Genomic DNA, 24,381 nt, shown 5'->3' with positions numbered 1-24,381 from the left:
TTTAAGGTCCCTTCCAACCCAAACTATTCTATGATTCTATGAATGTCATAATAGCTATATAACTGCAGACAAGATTATTCTGTAATATATATATATTGTTGTATTCCTGTTTGCTTATTTTTTTAAACCTCGGCAGACCTCTTGAGAGCCTAAGCATTACCTGGAAGAGAAACGGAGTAAAAGTAACCACTGGCGTTAGCAGTTTTGGGAGACGACTCACTATCACCAACCCAACCTCTGCTGATGTGGGAATGTACTTCTGTGAAGCAAAATTGAGAGACAACACAGAGGAACCAGCAAGAGCGAAAGCCTTCATTTCTATAATGGGTAATTCTCAAGGCAATGTGTTTTTTAGTAAAGCAGGCTCTGGGCTGAGGTATAATAGGAAATAAAATTGATATCTTAATATTTCATTGACCTTACATTTGAACCTTTCTTCGGAGAACAGAACAAAGGAGGTGAAGGAGGGTTATCTTCCAAATTAATTCAGCTGTTCTTCCCCATGAATATAAATTCATCAAATAGATTTTCTTTAAACAGTGATGTGATTCTGAATACCCTGTGAAACTATACATTTAATCAGAAGTTGGGGAAATATGGTGGTAAATTCCTTATTGGGCAGCTTCCACATCTTGGCTTTTAGATGCATTAAATTCTGATTAACTCCCAGATTGCTGACATCTAGTTTTAATATGTCAAGTGCCTGTATTTCCGAAAGAAGCCTTTTAGGAGCACTTCTGTGCGTTGTCTGCTGCAAGTGCCAGTCAGGGGGCCAAGGACGTTCCTGAGCACACAGGCAGGCAGATATCATTACTGAGGTAACAAAAAGGAGAAGGAAATACCTTTAAAATAGGTGCTACGTGCTAGACCTTCGACTCCAAGGGAAACTTTGGATTTAATATTTTTAGAGGGACATTGGTGCCCTTTCACTGCCTGTTTCCACTGTCACCTCTGTGTTGGAGTTTTGCTGTAGCAAGAAGGTTATAATTTAGAAATGGTAGTTACCATGCATGTCATATCCTGATATAATAATGCAAATTAGCACACTGCACACAATGTAGAGTTTTTTAGGACTTTTAGAATAAAAGAGATGTTTAAAACATTTACATGTTTTAAGCCAGAGCTGATTGTGTAAAGTCCAGCTTTCGTGTAAGAGTCCCAGTAACAACTGTGCAAGTGTCCTGGAGAGGTTATTGCTCTGGCAATGCGACAAGTCTCAGCGTTGATCAGAATTCATGCAGGTGCATTTCTGTAATGCATTGCAGAGGGAATTCAGCACACAATTCTCTACACTCTTTTGGCTTTCTGAAAATACAATTTTAAGGACTGCTGGATGGTCTGTATTCTACCAAAGCAATTTATAGTAGTTCATGCTAAATGAGAAAGCAGCTCTTCTCTCTGCAAAGCTCTGTTCCAGGTTCATTTGTAGCACTGTGTCTCTATTATATTTATTATCTGCTGAATGAAGTTTGGTTCCAGTCTTTCTCTTTGTATTCTGTTTCGTAGAATTATTAGCTCGCGCCTTCCCTTTAAGGAGCAGAGACGGATTTCACTTATTTATGGTTTTTGTTTAAATTCTTCCTTATTCATAAGATTTTATTGTAACTAGTTTAACTTCGCTGCTATGCTGTCAGATCCAGTCTAACGCAATACTTAAAGCAGTCTCTTGGTTAATGTAAAAGATTCTTAAATACAGTTACAATAAAACTGAGAAACAATCATTGGGGAATCATATTAAACTAGCAGTGCTGCCTTTCTTTAGTAGCTTATCTGCTCTCTTATTTTTAAATGTTTTATTTATTTCTTATCCAGTTTTAGGAGGCTGTCAGGGAATGAAGTTATGAAAAGGCCTGTAGATAAGAACAAGCAGATGAAAGAAAGCAGAAACAAATTGGTTACCAATTACTTTTATTTCCTTGTGATGGAACAAGACACTTCAGTTGCAGGTGTTTACTCAATGTGTCAGCAAAGCCTGATAGATTTCTTTATTTATGAGTTTCTTGAGCTGCAGGATGGATCTCTAATTCTAAACAGGAAGCCAAATCAAAGGATTAGTAGTTAATACATAACTATATTAAACCTTAGAACTCTTGGATGGATCTGGTCATTATTTAATTAGCCAAGGGATGGGTTCTAGAGGAAAGTGCAGACAAGATTCAAACCTAAGGATTTTTGTGGTGTATCCCTCATAGTACTTACAAAGAATCAAGTATGCTTATCCATTTGCATACGTAAAATATTTGTAGTCTGTACACACTGATAGTGACCTGATAATGAGCTGTACTTCTTGGGAGGATAACACAGTGTGGACTTAATAAGGGGTCTTAACTAACAGGAAAAGGAAATTGTGTTAATAGAAGACATTTGTATTCAAAGTGATTTGGAATAAATCAAATATAGACCCTCAATAGTATGATGATGAGAGCCTTTGTGGATTAATAGAAAAAAGTATTTTGCTATTAACAGGTAGAATAAAGGTAACGATAAAAAGATGCATCAAAGATATTACAAATACTGAGTTAATCAAAGCTTTTTTACAAATATATCAGTCCTTGCCTTTCCCAACTAAGGGAAGTTACACAGCTTGAGTGTGGGCTCAGATGCTGACGAGCTTTATTAGAAGGCAGTGGAACTTAGTACAAAATCATGTACTCAGTTCAAATTATTATTTGTGACCTACAATATTATCTCTGAATTTTTTTCAGAATATTTGTGAGAGTGCATCTCAGTTTGTAAATTAAAATCACAATAATATTTGAAAAATCTGAATCTCTAATGTAATAAAGTAGTATACATAAGCAAGAAGAAAATCCTTTAGTCTTGTGCTACACTGCAATTTTCTTCTGAATGTCACAAAGAGCTTTCTGACATCTTCATATTGTTCCAGCAAAGATAAACTGAAGTGGTTCCAAACCCTGGTTTTATTAGCTGCAGTTGTTATAAATTTTTTAAAGGTAGCATGTTCCTCAGTTGGCACAGTAACAGTTTGGAAAGATTTGTTGCAGATTAGATAAGAGCACATTTGTTTTATCACTAACAGTTTGAAGATTAAGTAATTTAAGGAGTCTTCTCATGAGCAAACCAATTTGAAAACTGAGCTAATCTTAAATTCTTTTGCTCCAGTTCCACAAGTTCCGTTAGCAACAGATTGCAGTAGTCATTTTTAAAGTGATTTTTCTATGGGAAATTATGAATTTTAGCTTAAGAAAATGAGGAACGAAACCCTTCCATTACATGAAATCCATACTATTCTTTAAATCAGATGCAGTCAGAAAGTAAAATCTGGACAAACTGAGAAGAAAAACAATTAGAAAGAATGGCCTGGTGTGATGAGATGTTGAAGCCCTGTTGGTCTGGCCAAAGGAATAGGATGGAACAAAGCAGAATCACAGCAGAGAGCTTCCCTTCTTCTTGGAGCAGTTTTGTGCCCAGAACAACTACATTAATAGACGTATTATTCTCATCTTGGTGTTTCCTAGAGAGAATTTTTACATCCCAGCTGGACAGGTTTCTTTCTGAAAATAGGACAATAAGGGAGTGTGGTAGGTCTGTCTCTCTCTTAAGGCTACTCTCTTAAATGTTCTCGTCAGGTGTGGATAGAGCTTCATGGGATTCAGGAACACATGAGAAAAATTCTGATGTTAATATGGAGGGCCCACCTGGCTAGGCTCTGAGGTGAGCTATAGGGATATTCCTCCTTCACCCTACTTCTCCAGGAGCAAGTGTGGAGGTGCAGAAGGGCCTTCTTTGTGCATTGACATTGTTCATGAATTTGCATTGACTGTATATACAGCTGCCTGAACAGAAGTTATTTTCCTCTGCAGTTAGACACCTCAATACCTTGTGCTCAGATCTCTGGAAACAAGAGCTCTGGTGGCTCTAGCTTAGACATTTTAAAATGCTACAAATGATGTCTTGAAAGCAGAGGAAGTAATTTTTCATGATGATTGTGTTCATGCATTGAGCTTAAGAAAAGACCATGATGACTGCATTCATGTACTGTGTGTAAGAAAAGAATAAAAACTTTAGGAAAACTATAATATAAAATGTCTTTGGACTTGCCTAAACTTCAGTTTGGGCTCAAAGCAGAGACATTTTGATTTGGCAAGGCTCAGAGGTTCTTGAGATGGACACAGCCTTGGCCCAAATGCCCACAGGACCTCTACCACAGTGAAGTAATGGGACTTCTGGGAAGTCCAGTTCTGTCTCTGACATTCAGGAGAAGTTCCCCCTTCTTTCAGTTCTGCAAACAGGAGATGTGTTCTCTGTGCTGCTGGAAGGTTTTAGAACACACAGACTGCAGCTCGTAGTAAGGGGTAGTAGCAAGAAACTAAGAGTACCTTTTAATCTCTTTCTGTTATAACCTGATATTCATGCAAAGAAAGATCCTGCTTCAAGGAACCTGTTACAGCTGCATGTACAATGTGGCTTCTCTTCCAGCATGGACAGTCTGATCTACTGTCTGGAGTTACAGACTTTGTACCTACGAAGCACTCTCAAGTTTCCAGTTCCCCATTCTTTCCAAGGATATTCACTGAATATATTAGTTTATGGTAATGCTGTGGAAAGGCTTCCATGTTTAAGGCTCAATTTTCCTCTCAAATATGCAGGCCTGAATTTCTGAGTGATGCAGGAATTTCAGCTTTGGAGGAGCCCCGGGGGCTTTCTCTGTTCTTTCTGACTTTCATGCATGTATCTAGGATTAGGTCACACATCTCCGATGCAGCTTGAAGGGTATATAATGGATGCTGACTGCTATCTTTTGAATGTTAAAATCAGTGACCATGTAACTCTGTGTGGGGGAAGTTAGAACAGTATCAAATTTTGCCGGCTCCCAAGGGCTTTGCAGAGAGGCTATCTTTGCAGTGATGTATGTAGTGCAAAAAACCCTGAAAGTCTCAACAACTATTAAAAGCATGCATTTATATTCAAATATTCATTTTCCCCTTTGCTTGTTCTTGACCTTTTAGTTAAGATCAAACACCAATACAATATCCTAACAATACAGTATCTGTTTCTCTCAGTCTAATATGAGATGTGACCCCTCTCATTGCCTAGCTCGCTGCACTGCCAGCGGGGTGAACTCAGTGTAATGGGGCCTTTTCTATTCTAGCTATTGTGATTCTATAATTTCAAAAAATTAAATGTTTGACCTGATACCAACAGACTACTGTCATTCCTAGGAACTGCTGTGTCTGGGGGCTTGTGTCTGGCATGTTATATAGTTTGGAAGGCATCGTAATTTCACCACACATATTAAATTTCAATACATGATTATTGCCTACAACAATAAATGTTCAAATTCATACTGTGTGATTCAAACCAAGCCTTATAAATATTCAGTAGAGTCATATATACAGACATCCAGAACGCCCCTTCAGAATACCATCTGACCCCTATAAATATTGCTGCATTTTTATGGCCTCTTTCTGATAGTATTCACCAGGTGGAGTATAGCACCCAAATTGAGATACCCTGAATTTTTCAGTTGGAATTTATGCTGGGCCTACAGGCCTTCAGGCACACACCTGATGTGCAGGTGATACATTTGACTCTTCTGAAAAGCTTAGAGCCAAGATTTCAGTTGTCTAGCCTCTGTAACTAGAGCTGTCTCTTCTGCAGCCTGAATTCTGTTGAAGCCATAGACCCTCACTGCAAAGGACCTTTTGAGCACCCATGTTGCTAGTGTAAAACACATGCATGTGGAAAAGCAGCGCAGTTTCATTTCAAAGCCCTAGGAGTATACCTACACCAATACTTTTCTCATACTTTAAATCGCCAAGACTAATTTTCCATGTATATTAGACTTAGGATGCCACAGCACTATTGTCCATGTGGTATTCTAGATCCTCCAGAATTCCCTTATGAATTAGTCTTCCCATCCAGGCTTATCTCTAACTCCAGACAGCAGAAGCACGTAGTTAACAATCAGTAAATTTGTAGACTTGCTTCTGGAAGGTTTTCTATATCTGTGCTTATCATGCAAGAATAAGATCTGACCCCTCTATGCACAGTTGTTGCCTCAGCCTCTCAACCCCTCTATGTCAATTATAGCAATTGGCAGCGCTTCCAGCTGCTGGAATGCTGTAAGAATTGAGTTCAGTAGGCTTTAGTGAAAGGGAAAAGGTGGTCTGGGCATGATGAAGACTGGAAATCATGCCTGTTGGCACACCTACACCCTGAAAGTCCTCTGGGAGTTGCCTGTGTCCTTTAGATTGCATCTTTCTGCTGCTCCTGCTCTTTCTCTGTCTTGTCTGCTTTCGTTTCTTCCTGCTTCTTTCAGAAGAAGCTGATGTGAATCTTCCTTTTATAACATCACAGTCCAATTTGCTAAGTGACAGTTGTCACTGACTTCAAGTTCCTTGTCAGGTAATTCATTGCTAGATACCTGCTCACCTAAGCATCTCTTAATGTAATAAGTTTCTCTGAGGATGGCATAACAGCCTGTATGGGATTTAAAGGAAGGAACACAGATTGTAGGATAGGATTTTGGGAGAGGCACTGGGAGAGCAGACTGTATAAATATGCCAAGTATAACTGCAGAAACTGTATGCAGTGGTAGTACATAAGCAGTGGTCATGGCACCACTAGCATCTTTGAGGTCACATTAAGTGCTTTGCAGCTGGACTGCAGGCCCATGCTGAAGATAAATCTGCAAATTTATCACTGGTGTGTGAATATGTTGCTGATGTAGGAGAAAGTTTGAGAGCTGGCAGCTGAAGGTTGCCAAGTTTAGAAATTGCCCCATTAAGGTCAGAGTGCCTTATAAAAGGGGCGGTGGAAGATGTGCAGTCAGGAATTCCCTAAGAGGAGGCAAATGCACTTGAATGTCACTGACTGAAGAGACATCCATAGACGCAGCCCAAAGTTAGAAATGAATGTCTGGATGTGGGGGTATGTGTCTGGATACTGTCTTGATCCTGCGCTACTTTGGCCACCTTTCCCCTTTTCCTCCCTTAACAATCAAATTAAATTGTCATCGAACAAAAGATTCAAACTTTATTTTGAGAGATGGACAGAAGGACACTTACCTCTGTGTCCACAGACAGATGCATAGGTAAGTAAGGACACTACACTGAAAGTTCAGAAATTAAAAACATAAGATTCTGGAAAGTGGGGTGCAAGGAAAACATCACACAAGGCTTGGAAGATGGCATGAGAATAAAGCATGTACTCAGAGTTAAAACATGTACTTAGATGAATTGCGGGGCACTCAGCAACTTAGTTGATCAAACATGTCAAACACAGTGTGCTATCAGTGAATTTCAATTAAATGTTCAGCTTTTCAATTTGTTGTTTAGATTAACGCATGAGATCATATGCAATAAATCACAACTTATTATGCATATTTATTAATAGCTTTATATTTAGGCAGCAAGGATCAATAATGTTAACACATGTATATTATTAGAATATAATAAATCAGGTAGCTTGTTTTATTGGTTTTGCTGGGTAAATGAGTATTCCAGGCTATTTTGCAACTTCACCACCTCCTCTGCACAGGACTTCGAAGACTAATATTGATTGACTTTATTTGGAATGAATACAGAATTGTAATATCCATTGGTGCTCAAATGAGACCCCAGTTCTGTACACTTAAGCAAGTATTTTATTGTAGTTAGTGGGAAGGAGTGCTGGGAAAGGGGGTTTTGCACTGTAATCAGATGCTTGCTGATGGCATGTCATGTCATCCCTGCGAAATAGCAGCAACACTTGCTGCATTACAGGTGGTAGAAGGAGAAATGAGATTTTGCAGGATAAAAATATGTGACTTTAGTTTTATTTATGAAAATATTAATGGCCTATCAATAATACAAACTACACATCTGGTTTTCAGACATAGTTGGTGAAGAGATTTAAGAGAAGGTCAGGTCAGATGACCTTGGATCTTGTTGTAGCTTACTACATTTTTTCAAACTTGATTTCCTTAAAATGAAAATACGAGTAAATTTTTCTCACAAGCTACTTATATTGTCTTTTCTGTATTTTCTAAAACTTTCCAGAGAGTTTGTCTATGCTACAACAGAACTCTAGTTATAATCAAATAAAATGCTTCTAAAAACAGTACTCAGATGATAATTGCGTTGAACAGACTATGACAGTTTTTAGTTACCGTGATAATTACTGCAACCTTAATGCCTGTGGGACTTTGACATGATGCTCTTCAATTTTGTGCTGCATAGAAGAAAGAGTTACATGACAGCATACTCTACAATTTCTGGAATCTTTTCTTTGTTTAATTAAATGTCTAATATCTTTTAGTCCTAATGATAAAGTGTGGATTTTTATGATTATTACTATAACTTCAATTAAAGCATTAAATCTGTTTGCTTTCAAGAAATATAACAGTTGAGAAGAATTTTTTTTAATTATGCCGCACTTGTCCTCTGATGTTGGCTCTCTGACGTGCTACAGCACTTTATTTGATATGCTTCATGCCTTCGCGAGGTGGAATTTAGTTTAGATACTGAAGCAAACTGTCCTATAAAATGCTATGTTGTAAATATAAACCTTTATAAACCTCTCGGGACGGCCTTTCTGAACAAAGAATTAGAATGTTCCATGATTCAGGCCTATAAACTGAAAAGTAGCCCCTGCTCTGAGTATTAATTTGCAGTGCAAACCCCTCAATCTTACCTTACATTGACTTGACTCTTTGGAATTCATAGTCAGCATAGCAAAAAATCGTTGGCTTTTTTTATGATGCTTTTACTATCAAAAAAAGCACCCCCAAGTAGAGAAAAACTTAGACAACTAGTCTATTTGTAACACACTATATTAAATACAACACGTGCAGAGAGATTATATGATGAATATCTTTAAATCAACACCTATTTTTCATTTTGCTGTGGCTTTGTTTACTTTTCTTTGCTTTCCCTGTTCTAAAGAACCACCATATTTTACGGCTGAACCAGAGAGTGTGATTTTGGCTGAGGTGGAGAAAGACGTGGACATCCTGTGCCAGGCAATGGGTGAGTGTGCAAACATATTCAGACTTGGATGAATGATATGTGTATATCCAGTACTGAAGAAAGCATCTTATATAAATTTTTAATGTTTTAAGGTCTCTGCAGTCTAGTGGAAGGCGTCACTGCCCATGGCAGGGGAGTTGGAACTAGATGACCTTTAAGGTCCTTTCCAACCCAAACCATTTTGTGATTCTATGAAGCAGGCATGTAAGGGTGCTCCAGTTGATTTGGAGTTTCAGAAGCCTTTGATGAGATGTCTTACAGAAATGAAGCTATCAGGTTATAAGAGACAAGGTCTTGTTGTTAATTAATGGCTTTCTAAACAAAACACAGCAGGACCTGCTGTCAGTGAAGTTCCCCAGGAATCTCTGCTGGAACCTGTGCTGTACAACATATTCATAAATGCCCTGGTGGAAAAGAGGGTGAATAGCAAGACGGTAATATTTGTTGATCATATGAGATTATTCAATAAAATCAACATTAAAACTGATGACAGAAGAGTTGCAGAAGGTTCTGATGGTTTGAACTGGACAATAAACTGTCAGATGACATCATTGACAGAGATGAAATTTCCTATTGCTATGCAGAAAATATATGTCTTCTGAAAACATCAGTTCAGTGCCAAGCCATGGTTCAAAATGTTAGGTACTGGGAAGAAAGGAATGGAACAAAAATAAGAGAATGGCACTGTATGAATCCATGGGACACCCCTGTCTCAAATACTCCTCACAATTCTAATCACTCTATTGGAGAGAGGGATGTAGGAAAACCAGAAAAGATACACAAAAGTAGGAATGGTGTAATTAGAGGTCTACCATGGGTTTTGAATAACAAAAAATTAAATTGACTGGAACACTTTGTGAAAGAGATAACTGAAGGATAGGTGCCGTGTGGGAAGGCGAGTAGGAGAGGATGATTCTGTATTGCTTAGTGCAAGAAGTAGAGGATGCACCCAGCTAAATTTTTAGGCAGGACATTTACGATGAAGGAAAGATAGTACTTTTTCAGAAATCAGACTGTGGAGGTCACTGGTCCAGGCAGTAGCGAAGATCAGGCATAAAAATTATTTAGAAAAACAAACAAAATTTATGGAAGAAAAATCCAGTAAGGACTATTAAACACAGCTGTGTGTATGCAATGTCTGGCTCAGGAAATAGCTAAAGCACAGATTACTGGAGCTAAGAAGGTGGAAATAGCATTTTGTCCTTGGGCTGCTCTTGTGTTTTGTGCCTGCACATCCAAGACAAGACAATTTCAAAGGAAGGAAATGTGACTAGATAGACATTTATTCTGGCCTTGTGCCACCAACTTTATGTTTCAGCATGTGTTATGACAAACGTATTGACTTTTTTTTTTTATTGGAGACAATTTTTCAAGTAGCAGAATTACAACAAAGTGTTGTATCATTAGAGAAATTGAGTTAAAAAAACATTCTGAGATTTTTTTTGAGAAATGTTTCAATCCTACACAACTATTTGATGAATCTTTGGACTATCTCATGGTTACTGAAGAAAACCCAATCTGCTATCTCAATTTTTTTTTCATATATTACAGAAAAGTCCACCCCAAAACCTGAGAGAAGAGGTTGGCTTCTAACTCATCCTTCTACCCTAACTCTTCCTTCGAGCAGTTTAGCTCCCATGGGGATCAATAGGGCACTCATAACCATTCTCAGGAGATGAGGTTTTATCGGAGATATGGGAACCCTTACTAGACAAAATTATTTATTTTTGCTGAACTCTTCTAGTGCACAGCTGATTTGCTGATGAATGTGGTGCAGGAACACGGAAACCTGTCTTCATATGGATTATTTTGCTGAGTATCTGTAACAGATTTATGACGGGCAGATACTAATGTTAAACATCCAGGAGTTTTGATCCGTTATTACACAAATCTGGCAATTGCCAGCATTTAAAAAGAGGGTAAATGAAGGTTGCTGTCTCCCTGATCAGAGCTAGAATAAAGCACTAGGGGAACTGCAGAGCTGCCCCGTACCTTTGCTACAAATAGGAAGACAGATTGCATTTCCCTCAGCCCCATCAAGTTCTGTGCACAAAGCCCATTTGCCAAGTCTTGGTGCACTTTGAATGTGTGAGAGACAGATTAATTTCACAGTATAAATAGAGATTAACTGTAAATAAAATTGCAACTTGCACAGACTAGCTGTATACTTCCCTGTAATGGAGTTTCAGTGCATCAGTCTGCGCAGTAACCATGCTCTGCTGTATATCTTTGAGCAGTTGCTGGTGCTGCCTGCATTTTGAATGCCTTTCCTTTAAATGCCTTTTCTTATTTCCTTATAGAAAGCTTAGAGCTGCAGGCAGTGGTGGTGGTGCCTAGGGAGCGCAGTTAATTGGACTTTAGTTCTACCTGTTTAGACAAGTAGATGGAAGGATGCTTTGGGGATTCCCCAGTAGCCCACTGGGATCTCGAGAAGGCTATAAAAAATAAGTAACAAAAATGACATAGTGAATATTTCAAGTCTTTTATTCAGGTTCTTAGGTAAGTTAAATTTGGCAAAGAGTCAAGCATCTGTTTCACAGATGGGGAAACTGAGCCTCAGATTGCATAAATTATTTGCCCAAGAATACAATGAAAGTAGCAAAGCCAGAACCAGAGTCTTATTTCCTGCCTTCCCTTCTCCTCCGTAACTCTAGAGGAATTTGTCTGTGAAAAATGCATACAATACTGAGATATAAGAGTATTTTATTTATTATGACTGGTCTTTAGGCCACTCTGTAATCTCTCAAACAGTAAAGTAGGACAGATACTACTTGGAAAAGTATAGTCCGAAAGGTCTTTAAAGTGTTTTCTTCTGTTCATAATTTTTTCACCAGAAGTGTTTAGAGAGGAAAAGAAGCAAAATTCCCTTGGGGGTGTGGGGAGAGAGGAAAGGCTGTGGGGTAGGAGAGGGGGAGAAGAAAGGAAGCTGGGTCCATCTTTATAGCCAAAGAAGTAGCAAAATGGTAAAAGAAAATGTGTACAACTTGGAACACAAATCTTTCTGGGAAGATCACTAAAGCCCAAATGAATGCTGCTGACAGGCATCAGAGTGCTTAGATAAGATCCTATTATTCAGACTCATAACTTTGAGTAGAGGAAGATATCTGTAACTGAAATGTAGAAAAATAGAGATGGTAATATTCAGTTTGTCAGCTGAGTTGGTGATAGGAAGGTGTATCTCACAGTGATTATAGGATTAGAAGGTTTGCTAATACTGTTAGTAGAATGGGATTTATGGAATGACACCAATGCTAAAGGTTTGAGTGTACTAAATGCAGGATTTCATTATTTCCTAGGTGCCTATCAAGTCTAATGTGTGGGAAAATGGAGTTGCTATTATTTAAACTTGAAATCATTTCCAGGCTTCTCAGCATCAGGAGAACTATTCCATTTTGCATCATCTGTTTCTTCATTACTCAGTGATAATTTGTATTTGCCCGGGAGGATTTTCGAGAGATGAATAACACTCTCACCGAGAATTCTGAACATTGAAATTTACGCTAATTCTGTATATGGGCTGTTGTATGAAATTTAAATTATGCCTATTGCAAGCTATGACAGTACGTCTATTCTCTATCAGACAATGCGCTCTACATAGTGGATTTCTTCCTGAGATGATTACCTTCTAGATTATGAGTACGTTTTATTTTATCAGCAGAACAAAGGCATCAGAGGTGATTGTAGTAAATGACACATGTTTATAAAAGTAACAGCAGCAACTGAATGTTGTTTTTCAATCGTTCCATATATTGTTTGTACATTCTTTCCAGTAGTTAATATAGCTTTTGTCTGTAGAAAGAGAATAAGTACACTGAGAAAAGATATGAATGGAAGTATAATACAGCAGTATTTAACTTCAGGATTTTTAAAATGATAATGATGATAACATAGATCTTCCCGTAGCGCTTTTGCTCTGAGAACCTTAAGTCATTGCCGACATTGCAGTGAAATTCATTGTCTGCAGATGCTCGATTCATCAGTGACATCCCATCCTTAATGCTTCTGTGATACCCTGCTCTTCTCTGTTTGGGTAAATTTCACTCACCCATGAATTTAAGTCCGTAGTTCCTTACCTTATTATAAGGGAATGTGAAGCTCTGAGGTTTTAAGTGATAGGTGTTCAAAAATAGCTACTGGTTATGAAAATGCCACATTTGGGGCTGAGGTACCTTAAATCAGCTCAATACCCTTGTGATCCTGTGATTATCCAATCACATAATAAAATATCTGCTTCACTTCAGATCCCTGCATAGGGCCCTCAGCATTTGAGCAGTTAAGGATTTCTGGGAGGTAAAGATAAAACATTGTCTGATCCAAGGAGTGAGACAGGAACATCTGTGTATGACTGTTCTAGGCCTCTGACATATCTCGAAGAAAAGAGAATCCTATGCTATTTGTATATACTAAATTTACAGCCACTTCATCCCAGCTGACTGGGATATGACTGCAGCAAAAATATGTGTGAAATAACTGTGTCAGGGTTTGTAGAACATGCACATGAAAGAAAACAGGAATAAATGGGACTGTAAGTTATATCTAGGGTAGGATTTTTGCTTCTCCTAATGTCTGCATTTTTCAAACAAGAGGTGAAGCTTGAGAATGAATAAAATTAATAATAATTTAAACTATCCCATTGTTGGCAACGTGTTGTTTGCACATCAGCTCAAACTAAGCTGCCAAATTAGGACTCGAATACAGTCATGTGAGCACTTCATTTTCTATGTGTAATTTGCCATCTCTTTTTTATTTTGACATTTTAGCTACAGTAACACAGAAGAATCTTATTTGGGATGGAACAGTCTTATAGACTTACTGCATTGCCATACTGCTGCTGTTTAAGTAGCATGATTTTGGCTTTCAACATGAAATTGCTATAAATCTTATTTTGTAGTAGCATGAAATATGATTGGGTGAAGAAAGTAATTTGATAACATGTTTTCTCAACATTCCTTCTTTCACTGTTTGCTGGTTTTATTCCCACATGTTCTGTAGTGTATTATTACCATTGGTAATGTAAGATACAGCCTCCATTTATCAAAAGCAGCTTGTAAAGGTATAAATAATTGGTGTAGAAGGATGGGAAACCAGGGATATGACCATAATAGTGTTAGGTATTTGACTACCTAAAACATGTTTTGCAAAAGCTAATAGTGAAATTACTCTTTTATTTTTTTTTTAATAGGTGTTCCCATTCCCACCCTGGCCTGGTATAAGGACTCTATTCCCCTCAGCAAGCTGGAAAATCCCCGTTACAAAGTACTACTGAGTGGTGGGCTGCGGATCCACGCGCTGCGTCCTCAGGACGCTGGAATCTTCCAGTGCTTTGCTAGTAATAAAGCTGGGGAGATACAGACGTACACCTACCTGGATGTAACTAGTGAGTCAGGAGTTGTGATAAGAGATCCATGGGTTGTCTTGTCATTTCCGTAGGTGGCCCTATGTCCGTCGGATTTCTCCACTGCTCTGTGCTCGTTTAGTCTGACTCACAGAAACTTGATTTTTGTCAAGTGTAGCTGCCCAAGCTGTAAGGTACCCCAAAATGCCCTCTGTGGCCTGAACACTATCTGCTGAAGCCTGTAGAAAAACTTTCCATGACATTAGGGGCTTGAGGTGGACTCTCCTATTCCGTGCTAGGAAAGGAGAACTTAGTGAAAAGGAAAAAAACAAAAGAAAGGTTAATTGTGAAATACTTTTACGTTTCCTTTATGCTTAAATAATTTAGTTCTAGTCTAATGTAATTCTGTTCTGAATTTGAGCTACTTCTTCATGATTGTACATGGTATCATTTTATCTGCCTTTTGTCTACAACTACATTTAGTAGGGGAAAGAAAGAAAGTTCAAGTTAAATGTCTCTTTTTTGGCCAAAAAGTCTGATTAAAGTGGTTTTGTTAATGAAGTACACTCTTCTCTATGGAAGAATTACAAATCCTAGTAGTCTCTTTTAACACTGATTATTAACAGGCATTTCTGTAATACTGTAACTCCTCTTCAGGAAGCTGATTTTTAGCCCAAGAGCAGTTTACACATACTGATCCTACTGGCCTCAGAAAATAGATCAGCCCCAGTTCAATATATATCTAGAAAACTGCAGAAAGAAATGTAATAAAATGCAACTGGGGGAAAATAAGAGAGAAAGAAACTTGGAAAATGTCTTGGATGAGACTCAGGTTCTAAATTCTTTTGGCTGACATTTAAGTTTCAAAGTTAATGCCTTTCTCAAGTTGCTTTTCATCTTAAAGAACTCTGTTATGAAGATGAAACAAAATAGTTTTGTTTATCTAGATTTCTCAACTTCCCCCCAAACACTCATTTTGAGCTTTATCTTCCTTTTTCTGTAAGGCATCTTACTTGTACATGTACAAGCATTGATAGATTTTTATTTTCCATGTAGGTAATAAACTGAATTAGACAATTCCTAGGAGATGAATAATGAAAGGTTACAGTCACTGCTGAAAGGTTTTCATGTATTATTGTCATGTCCTTCTCCATGATCAGCTCTATAAAATTGGATGTAAAGTAGTCCATGATAATATGTAAAGGATCTTTCTGATAGCTGATGCATTGAGTTTTTAAAATTTTTGATTCTAGACATTAAACCAGCTTTTATACAGCCTCCGGAGGACACCACTGTTACAGAGGGGACGACCGCAGTGCTAATCTGTGAAGTTTCAGGGGCTCCAAAACCTGCCATCTCATGGAAGAAAGGTAGCCAGTTATTAAGTTGTTGTGGAAAAGCTGTAATCCATGTTTTCTTGTCCATTCCTATTATTGAGATTGTGTAGATCCATTTAGTGCATATTTCTTCATTTCTCTGGTTCTGCGAGCAGAGGGTTTGTTGTGGGGCTGCTGTGAGCCAGTGGCCTGGGTGGGTTGTAATTCTTCTTTTGGAAGAACTAGAATTGCAGTGCTTAATCCGTGCAGCCTACGTGACACTAATCATGCTGTTTTCCCCTTCTGTGTTTCAGGAAACCAGATCTTAGCCAGTGGCTCAGTTCAGATTCCTCGTTTCATTCTTCTTGAATCTGGAGGGCTCCAGATAACACCCGTTTTCCTTCAGGATGCTGGCAATTATACTTGCTGTGCAGTCAACTCTGAAGGAGCTCTGAATGCTTTTGTGATGCTGACAGTGTGGAGTAAGGATAATTCTTTGTTTAAATTCTAACTTTAATCAAGTATTAATCAGTTTTTGTTGTATGCTCAGGAAATTTTCATAAGTAATTATGCTTTTCTAGTTAATAGAGATACTTGTATGATTTAATAGGAATAATGTATCTATTTTAGGAAACCTATCACAAATACCCCTTTTGTTTGTAAAATTATGCATATAAACTTTTATATTTTGTGAAAGGAAGTGCATTTAAATCACAATTACAATTTTACTCAGGTTTTGCCTTGGTGAATCTTGCATTGCAAATCAGACCTTTTAAGTTGTAGATTTGGCTATTTGTAGTTGGTTTCTGCCTCCAGGAGTCTGCAGGCAGTATAGACCGGCCCATGCTGTTACTAAGGCGGTGGCTACAGATACAATGGGTATGATTTCCCTCATACCTTTGTATTTCTTTGTGGCCCTGGGCACTGTTGGAAGCCAAACCAAAGTACAGCAAACTTCAGCTAGTCTCTTAGGCTACAGATTGGCATGGCACAGGGCAACCCATGAAATGATTTTGTTCTTCACCATTTGTCTTTGATCTCTGTTTTTTCATTTCTTCTGTTGTGGAAGAGAGTCTGATCCAACATGTTCACCTGCGTTACTCCTAAGTGAGTTAAATTTAAGTGTAACGTGGTTTTTGCTACTGAAGGTGGGAGATAATGATCCTTGAGCTGGGACTAAAAATGATTGAAAACAATGAAGATGATGATAAATACAGAAGTGTTGTGGCCCTCTCTCCTTTCCTCTACTTGAAGTACTGATTATGCTGATGTGTGGTACATATTTGGCATTTGTTAATCCCCAAACTGTGCAAACTAAATCAGAAATATTTTTCCTTGTGAATTTGGGAATATCTGAAAGCAATACTGGCAGTAGATGTAATGTACTTGTGTCACATGGCCATCATATTTATATCTTATTGACAATATAGAGTTGGTATATATATCAGGATGTTGTAAACTGAATGATATCCAGGTGTATGGGTCAAGTACAGGAGATCCTTCCTATTAATTCTTAAACGCATACATATAAGAGAGTTCCTGTTCATTGTACTGTATGGGAGGGGGAAAAGTGAATGTAACCTAATGTTTGTGTAGCAACAGCACCATTATAAAGCTAGAAGGCATACATAGGTACGTCGGGAGTAACGCTGAAAATTCCATGCTATTAGAGTTAGTGTTTGATTTTGCTGATGATTCCTTCTTGTGCATGTATGAGATACCTCAGTAGACGCTGATTATCTCTGTAGGGATTTGGGACTGATTAACATTATCCACATATCTTCTATACTCATCCTAGTTGTCTACCTGCTTCAGCTGATGCTATCTGCTCCTGCTACTGTGTGTTAAGCATAATAGAGATCTTTCACCCCGGATCTGGTTGCTGTAGTTACAGCAATTATTGTGTTCTGGGTCTCCAGGAGGTGCTTGAATAAAGATGTTCTGAAACATTTGAGTAAACAGCATATCTTTCTTATATGAAAAATTCAGTCTACCAGAAGCTCCTCCTCCTTTAACCTCTTTCCTGGATTTGTCAAGATTGCAGGGTGCCATTTAAGTTTTCCTCTTTCTGGATAATTTTCAAGTGTATTCTTTGCACAGATTTTCTTTGTTTTTGTTTACCCTGCTGCAAACAGTGTGACTTGTTTCCTGACTCAGTGTATGTTTGGATTCATTCATAGCACATTACAAACTTGCTGCCTTCTGACTTTAGGGAGTTGCCGTAGATGCTTACCACAAGACAAGCGAGAGTCAGTACAGCATTAGGACTCTTCCTACTCAGATCACTTCTGACTCAGACTCATGCCCTCTCCTGCTTTTGCTTCTCTGCACCCCACAGTGTACCACCTTTTCTTGACACAATGGCATTAGAGGGAGGGGAGCCTTCACACCAAAGACTTGAAGAGGAATGGCCTGCTTGCTTTGAATGACATATGTTCAGTTGCCTGCTCTCTGAGTGAATACCCAAGTCAAAATGCTGTAATTTCACCTGAACTATGGCTTGTGTTCCTTTCAGATCGCACTTTCATTGTTCACCCTCCTGAGGACAGCACTGTGATCAAAGGAACCACAGCCACTCTGCGATGTGAAGCAACTCATGATCCTAGAATTTCAATCAGGTTAGTGGTGTCAGTTCTTGTTTGTGTGGTTTATCTGAGCTTAATTTTATAAGCTATATGAATAGCATTAGGTGAAAAGTTTCAGGACCCCAGATTTTAACACCAGGCCCCTGATTACTGCATTATAAGATTGTACGCTGTATCATTAATCATATAAATCCCATCTTCCATTTCAGCCTTATGTATTATTTACAATGAGCTATGTTCCACTTCATGACTTCAGTATAGCCTTCCATGATTTTACTGTCAAGGTTAATACACTATCAATAAAACCAACTTGTCAGAAGCTGATACTTAATGAGAGTAAAAGCCAAAGAGAAGGAATAGGGTTTCAGGAGTGTTTACACTGGTGTGCATGAAAGCCACACAAGAGATGCCTGTGTTCTTGCAAACAACTCAATAACTACGGGCTATATTCTGCTTTAACTGTGTAAAGGAAAAAACAGCATTTGTCTGAGCTATTAAAATTTGCACTAGGGCATTTAGAGGAAGCTAGTAATTTCAAAATAAATTTGCCATGAAAATTCATATAGTCTGAAAGCAACACAAATGAAAGAAAATGCAAGGAACAGCTTGGAGGGTGCTAGAAGGGTGAACTGCAGAAAGAACTTCAGAAAGAGAAATACAAGTGTAAAAATTTCATGTACAGATACTTAATTGTAAGACCATGGGCTATACACATCTCTGTGATGTGTTGGTATATGAGTGTTTTGATGGATAAGCTCTAGTAAACCTTGCCACAGCAGTTTCAAGATGTTACTGATTATGGCATTCTAATGTTGTTACAGCCTTAGCAGAGATGGACCAACACCTCAGCTGTTAATTGCAGAGTATGATGTTCTAGTTTAAAATGCTGGTGAAGGTGGACTTAAGAATCTGGATATTTATGAGTACTTCACTTTTTCCATGTAAAATATATAGTATTGTTTATAAAATAAATAGTAACTTGGATGCAGTTACATTTCTCATTCTGATTGCTAATCTAGAACTTAAATTTGTAAAAGGCACTGCTCCTGAAAGTAGCTGTAGGGGCCTGTCCTTTTTAACGTGTGATTGCAGAAGCTGATACCCTACAGAACAGTTCAAATAAATATATTTTGACGTTCTTATGAGTAATTAATAACTGAAACATTGTAATACTCAGGTATCTTTGGAAGAAGGACAGTGTTGTAATAAATCCATCCAGCAGTTCCAGGATCACAGTAGAGAAAGATGGAACCCTCCTCATCAGCCAGACATGGTCAGGTGACATTGGAGACTATACCTGTGAGGTCATTTCTTTTGGAGGAAACGACTCCAGAATGGCTCGACTAGAAGTGATGTGAGTATTCCATCTTAAATATACACTATGCTTGTTTCAGATACCCTTGGGCATTTTCCTAGCATTTCATTCTACGTGATCTGGGGAGTCTGTGAGTTTGATTTTTGGTTTATTTATGGGAAATTACACCTAGTTCATTCCTAATTAAACTGCCTTGAAATGTCCTTCCTTTTGCATGCTGCTATGCTGCTTGGGCTTCCACGTAACTGAAGCCTTGGAAGTTACTTCCTAGTAACTGCATCTCTCTGAACCACTACGTGTTTGTTGAGAACTGTCAGTGTTAGGTGTATGGTTGGACGAGGTGATCTTCAAGGTCTTTTCCAACCTAGATGATTCTGTGATTCTGTGTACATATCCATCTGGCTGGGTGATTGAGCTCCGAGGATAACCATTAAGAGGTGGTAGTCCACTTGAAGCCAGTAACAAGTGGACTGCCACGGGGGACTGTAATGGGGCATGCCCTGTTCAACATCTTTATCAGTGATCTGGAGAGGTGTTGGAGTGCATGCTCATGAAGTTTGTTAGTGGCACAAAATGGATGGGAGACAGTTGATACACTCGAGTGCAGGGCCACCATTCTGAGGGACTTAGGCTGAGAAAAGGGCCAACAGAAACCTTATGAAATTCAGCACGGACAAATGCAACGTCTGCATCTGGGGAGGAATAACCTTCTGCACTAATACAGTCTGGGCACTGACTGACTGGTAGCAGTTCTGCTGGAAAGAACCTGGGGATCTCAGTAGACTGCAGTTGAACATTAGCCAGCTGTGTGTCCTGGCATCAAAAAACGCTAACAGCATCCTGGGCTGTGTTAGCACAAGCATAGTAGATTGATGGACATGATTACCCCCCTTTTATTTGACATGTATTAGTCTACATTTGGAATACTGTCTCCTGTTTTCAAGACCAGACTGAATAAACTGGTCTGATCTCATGGCTGACCCTGCTTTGAGCAGGAGGTTGGACCAGAGACCTCCTGAGGTCTCTTCCAACCTGAATCCTTCTGTCATCCCATGCTGTAGGGCTTTCCCATAAAGCCCAGGTGCTGCACTCTGATGCCAAGGTTGTAAGAAAATGTTTTCCTCCTTTTAGTACTTTTTCTCTGTTAAACATATGTCAGAATAGCTGGTCCCTGGACAGGCATTGCTTAGTCTTGCATTCTTTTTATGCATAGTTTTCAAGGGGAAAAATATCTTTACGAATCCCTTTCTTTATTCCTAAGTATCTTTAAAAATAAAAACAATAAAATGTTTAAAATGCAGTTCAATTCTGAAAAAGGATTATAAAAATGTCATTATGGGGTTCCATATTTTCTATTTCTGTCATTCCACTGGGGTGAAGTGCACTTCCATTTTATTTTTATCACTAAAAGCAACAACTGTGGTTTTGGTACATGTGTGGAGCAGATCAAATAAATAAGAAGGTAATGTTTTATGTAGACTTTTTTTTTTTTTCATTTATTTGAGTAGTGCCGCATGCTTTAATTTAACTAAAATTGCATCTGTTTCTGCTGGTCATGCCTGATCTCTCTGAGAAGATGGCAACTTTTGCTGTTGGCAGTGTAATGAGTTCACCTCTGAGATTTGCTATGCAGAGAGCTGTTTGATACAGCATTATTCTGCCAGTGCCAAGGCTAGATCAGATGCCCGTTTTCAGAGAGCGGTCATATATTCTTTCTCTAATTAAGCACTCCTCAGCTCTCCTCCCGGAGTGCATTTTACTGCTGGTTTGAATCCAAGAGCAGAAGACAATTCAAAAATATATTGCTACTATATAACCGTACTTGCTTTTCTCTGAGGCGGTTTTGAATGGAGGGCACAAAATTATGGAGTAAAGACTGAAAAGAATCTTAAAACCCGGACTTTGAAGCAAAGATGTAAATACATGCTAAACACTTCAGCAGTCTGACCATTTCTTAATGTTAATAGCAAAAGATGCCCTATGCAACCCAGTACAGCACAGTGGATGTATTTACTTGAAGTTCCCCATTGACCAGTGAGGAACAGTTTTATACTCTGTAAAATTCAGGCTAGAAGTTAGCTGGGAGAGGCACATCTTGTGTACATTGCTGAAGCTGTCTTTCTTGCACCCCAGCTTGTTCCAGTTGTGTTGGCTGGCTCTCCCTGCGCTGGGACTGGCTCTTAATCCTGTATCTCTGATTCCTCCGATGTTCTGTTGCTGATCAACTATTGCCTGTTTTTCCTGGAGGAATTAAAGACATATATCAGACCCACTCTTTTAGAGGACTTCAGTAACTAATAAGTCACTCAATCATACCTTGAATTGTGACATTTTATTTCAAAGTAGTGCTGCAGGTAGTGCAATAATGCCAAAAACCATTGCATTCCTTTGCAGCTTTCATCATTATCATTTGGCTCAGCAGCACAAATCTGTGAGAAATAGAGATACATGATACAACAGAAGTGAAATGAAGAAGAAAATATGTGAAAAGGAAATGTCTGAAGTAAAGCTTAAATTAAATTCTAGCTCACATACAAATGACAGATCTATAACATTCCCTGTTCTCCCAGATAATTCTCTTGTGCAGAACATTAACAAACAGGGCATGTACATTCCCATCGATGAGCACTTACACATCAGCGCCTTGAGTAGCATTAATGTCAGACAAATGTTCAGAGGAGGCCTATCAACCAATTGCAGACTGGAGCAGTCTACCAACAGATAATATCATAGCTTACCTAGCTTCATCTGACAACTCCAATTGTCTCGCCACCTTTTTTTCCCCCAGGGACCAGCATGCCCCTCCTCTACCTCTAGGCATGTCAAGAGAAATTTCCAAAGGCACAAATAAGTTTGTTACTGATTTCTATTCAAACTGATTCAATTCAAAACCATTGACCTTCAGGGTGACCTTCAGTTATTTAATCTCTGAGTGGTCCGGTTTTCTAATCTGTGAAAAGTAGGAAAGAAAACTTTTTCTTCCTTTGTTTTCCCTTGTTGGAAGACGGGCTTGGGGAAAAAAGTACTGTTTCTTGCTAGAAGAATATCCACTGATAGCACAGCATGGTATACATTGGTGGTGCAAGCAGGGTGGATAATTTTTCTCAGCGTGTCTATGAAGAAATAAAATATTTGAAAAGGAAAGCCAGAAAACTAATGAAGAACTTGCTAAAGTGCAGCCAAAGGTTACCTTGCTCATCAATTTTGTACTGATGGTACTTGGGCACAGAAACTAATTGCTAGTCAAGATACTCTATTCATTCATTTGTCTTCCCTCTAAATGTGTTTATTCTTCATGTACATCACTTGATTTGATTTGCATGAGGTAAAACATTTGCGAGTGATGTTTCTCTTTTGCAAGAGATAGATTTTAATTTTGTACTTTTTTTTTTTTCTCTCCTAGCAGAGCTTCTCAACTGCAAATACAGAAACATTTGCAGGTCTTTTGATGATGAGCTTGTGCTTCTTGTGCATTCCTCCAAGTCATAGGATTTGATCCTGAAAATAATTGTATGTTATGAAACATCCCAGCTTCATTTAGCTTACTTTTATAGTCCTGTAAATACCATACTGAAATACATATACAGGAAAAAACGCTTGTTCCTAAAGCTGCATAAGCTGAGTTATCACAATGTATCACTCACCTGACGGGGAAACTGTGCTGATTTCAGCTCAAAGTATCCTGAGGATTCTCAGTATATATAAAATATGCAGACTTACCACTATCTATTCCTGATGATACCTGCTGCTTAATATCAGCCTGTCTGCAGTCCATACTAAAGAGTCTCTTTGTTGTATGAATGTGACAGAAAAGTATGGTAATGCTGCATTGTTGGAAAATCAAAGTCCTGTACAAGCCTCTGTTATGTCACAACATATAGTAAAATTTTTCCGGCTCTTTCTCTATGCAAAAATTTGGGGAGGACAATGTAATACAAAAATAGACAATTTATTCCTGGCAGCAAGTTCATCTTCTTTCAGTTCTCTTTCATCAAAGAAAGAACTATTATTGTTCTGTCTTCTTCAAAAGCAGGAGAGGGGAGCTAACCACTTATAATAAAACCCAGTAGGCTGTCAAGAATGCACAGGATTGCCTTTGTCAATCATTTATACGTGAATTTTGATAACCTTTTTAATAGAGCATTTGTAATTGCTACTTCCTCCAATTTCTTCCCAATATATCCCATAAAAAACCAGCTTGATTACTAAAAATTAAAATCAGTAAGACCAATGCAGAGTAACAAATCAAAATGATGTCTCATTACAAACTTATTTTCATATGGATCCCATATCCCTTGATTCCAATAGCCCTTCTCTTTTCCTTTCTGCAGGGAGTGTAAACAGGAAGGATGTCCAACTTGAAAATACATTACTCCTTCCTCACTAGAAAGAAAGTTTCTATTTATTTTTCCAAGCTCTCTATTAAGATGTCATCCAAGAAGGTTCAGTGCTGAGTCTAAAGCCACTTGATGCTCAAAAGAGAAATACCACCCAGAAATACTCTTGGAAATACATTTTTGTCTGTTCATCATTGAAGGTATATCAGAAATGTAGGTGTTTTTAGCAAAAAAAAGTACAAAATTCAAAAGCCTTTCCCAAGTTGTCTGTAGATTTGAGCTTGTGGTGACCACCAAAATGAAATGGGAAATAAATCTGTGCACTCTGGGACTTGGCAAGTCTTTAATTTCAAAAATCCACCTCGTTATAGGCCTGCGAGAGACAAAAAGCCTCAAAACTCCTGGATGCCTTACAAGAAATCCTTCCTGTGTTTAGAAATTGGAGAGGATTCTTTTGCAAGAGAAACTGGAAAGTCCTGAGCAACAGATGACATGTTTCTTAATTTAAAACATGATAAACT

General features: G+C 38.4%; 1 protein-coding gene across 3 annotated transcripts in view; it reads left to right on the top strand.

Annotated features, from left to right (window-relative positions):
- Positions 1–24,381, top strand: part of SDK1 (sidekick cell adhesion molecule 1) — a 416,682-nt gene that overhangs the window by 258,680 nt on the left and 133,621 nt on the right. For all 3 annotated transcript variants that reach the window (XM_074840972.1, XM_074840973.1, XM_074840971.1), the window contains exons 7-13: positions 137–327; positions 8,889–8,972; positions 14,155–14,349; positions 15,561–15,677; positions 15,938–16,105; positions 18,139–18,241; positions 19,386–19,562. In XM_074840972.1, the coding sequence (XP_074697073.1) occupies positions 137–327; positions 8,889–8,972; positions 14,155–14,349; positions 15,561–15,677; positions 15,938–16,105; positions 18,139–18,241; positions 19,386–19,562 (1,035 nt within the window). The remainder of the gene's footprint in view (positions 1–136; positions 328–8,888; positions 8,973–14,154; positions 14,350–15,560; positions 15,678–15,937; positions 16,106–18,138; positions 18,242–19,385; positions 19,563–24,381) is intronic.

This window comes from Strix aluco, chromosome 15 (genome assembly GCF_031877795.1).
Source record: "Strix aluco isolate bStrAlu1 chromosome 15, bStrAlu1.hap1, whole genome shotgun sequence".
NCBI classification, from domain to species: Eukaryota; Metazoa; Chordata; class Aves; order Strigiformes; family Strigidae; genus Strix; species Strix aluco.
This window is presented reverse-complemented; position numbering and strand designations above follow the sequence as displayed.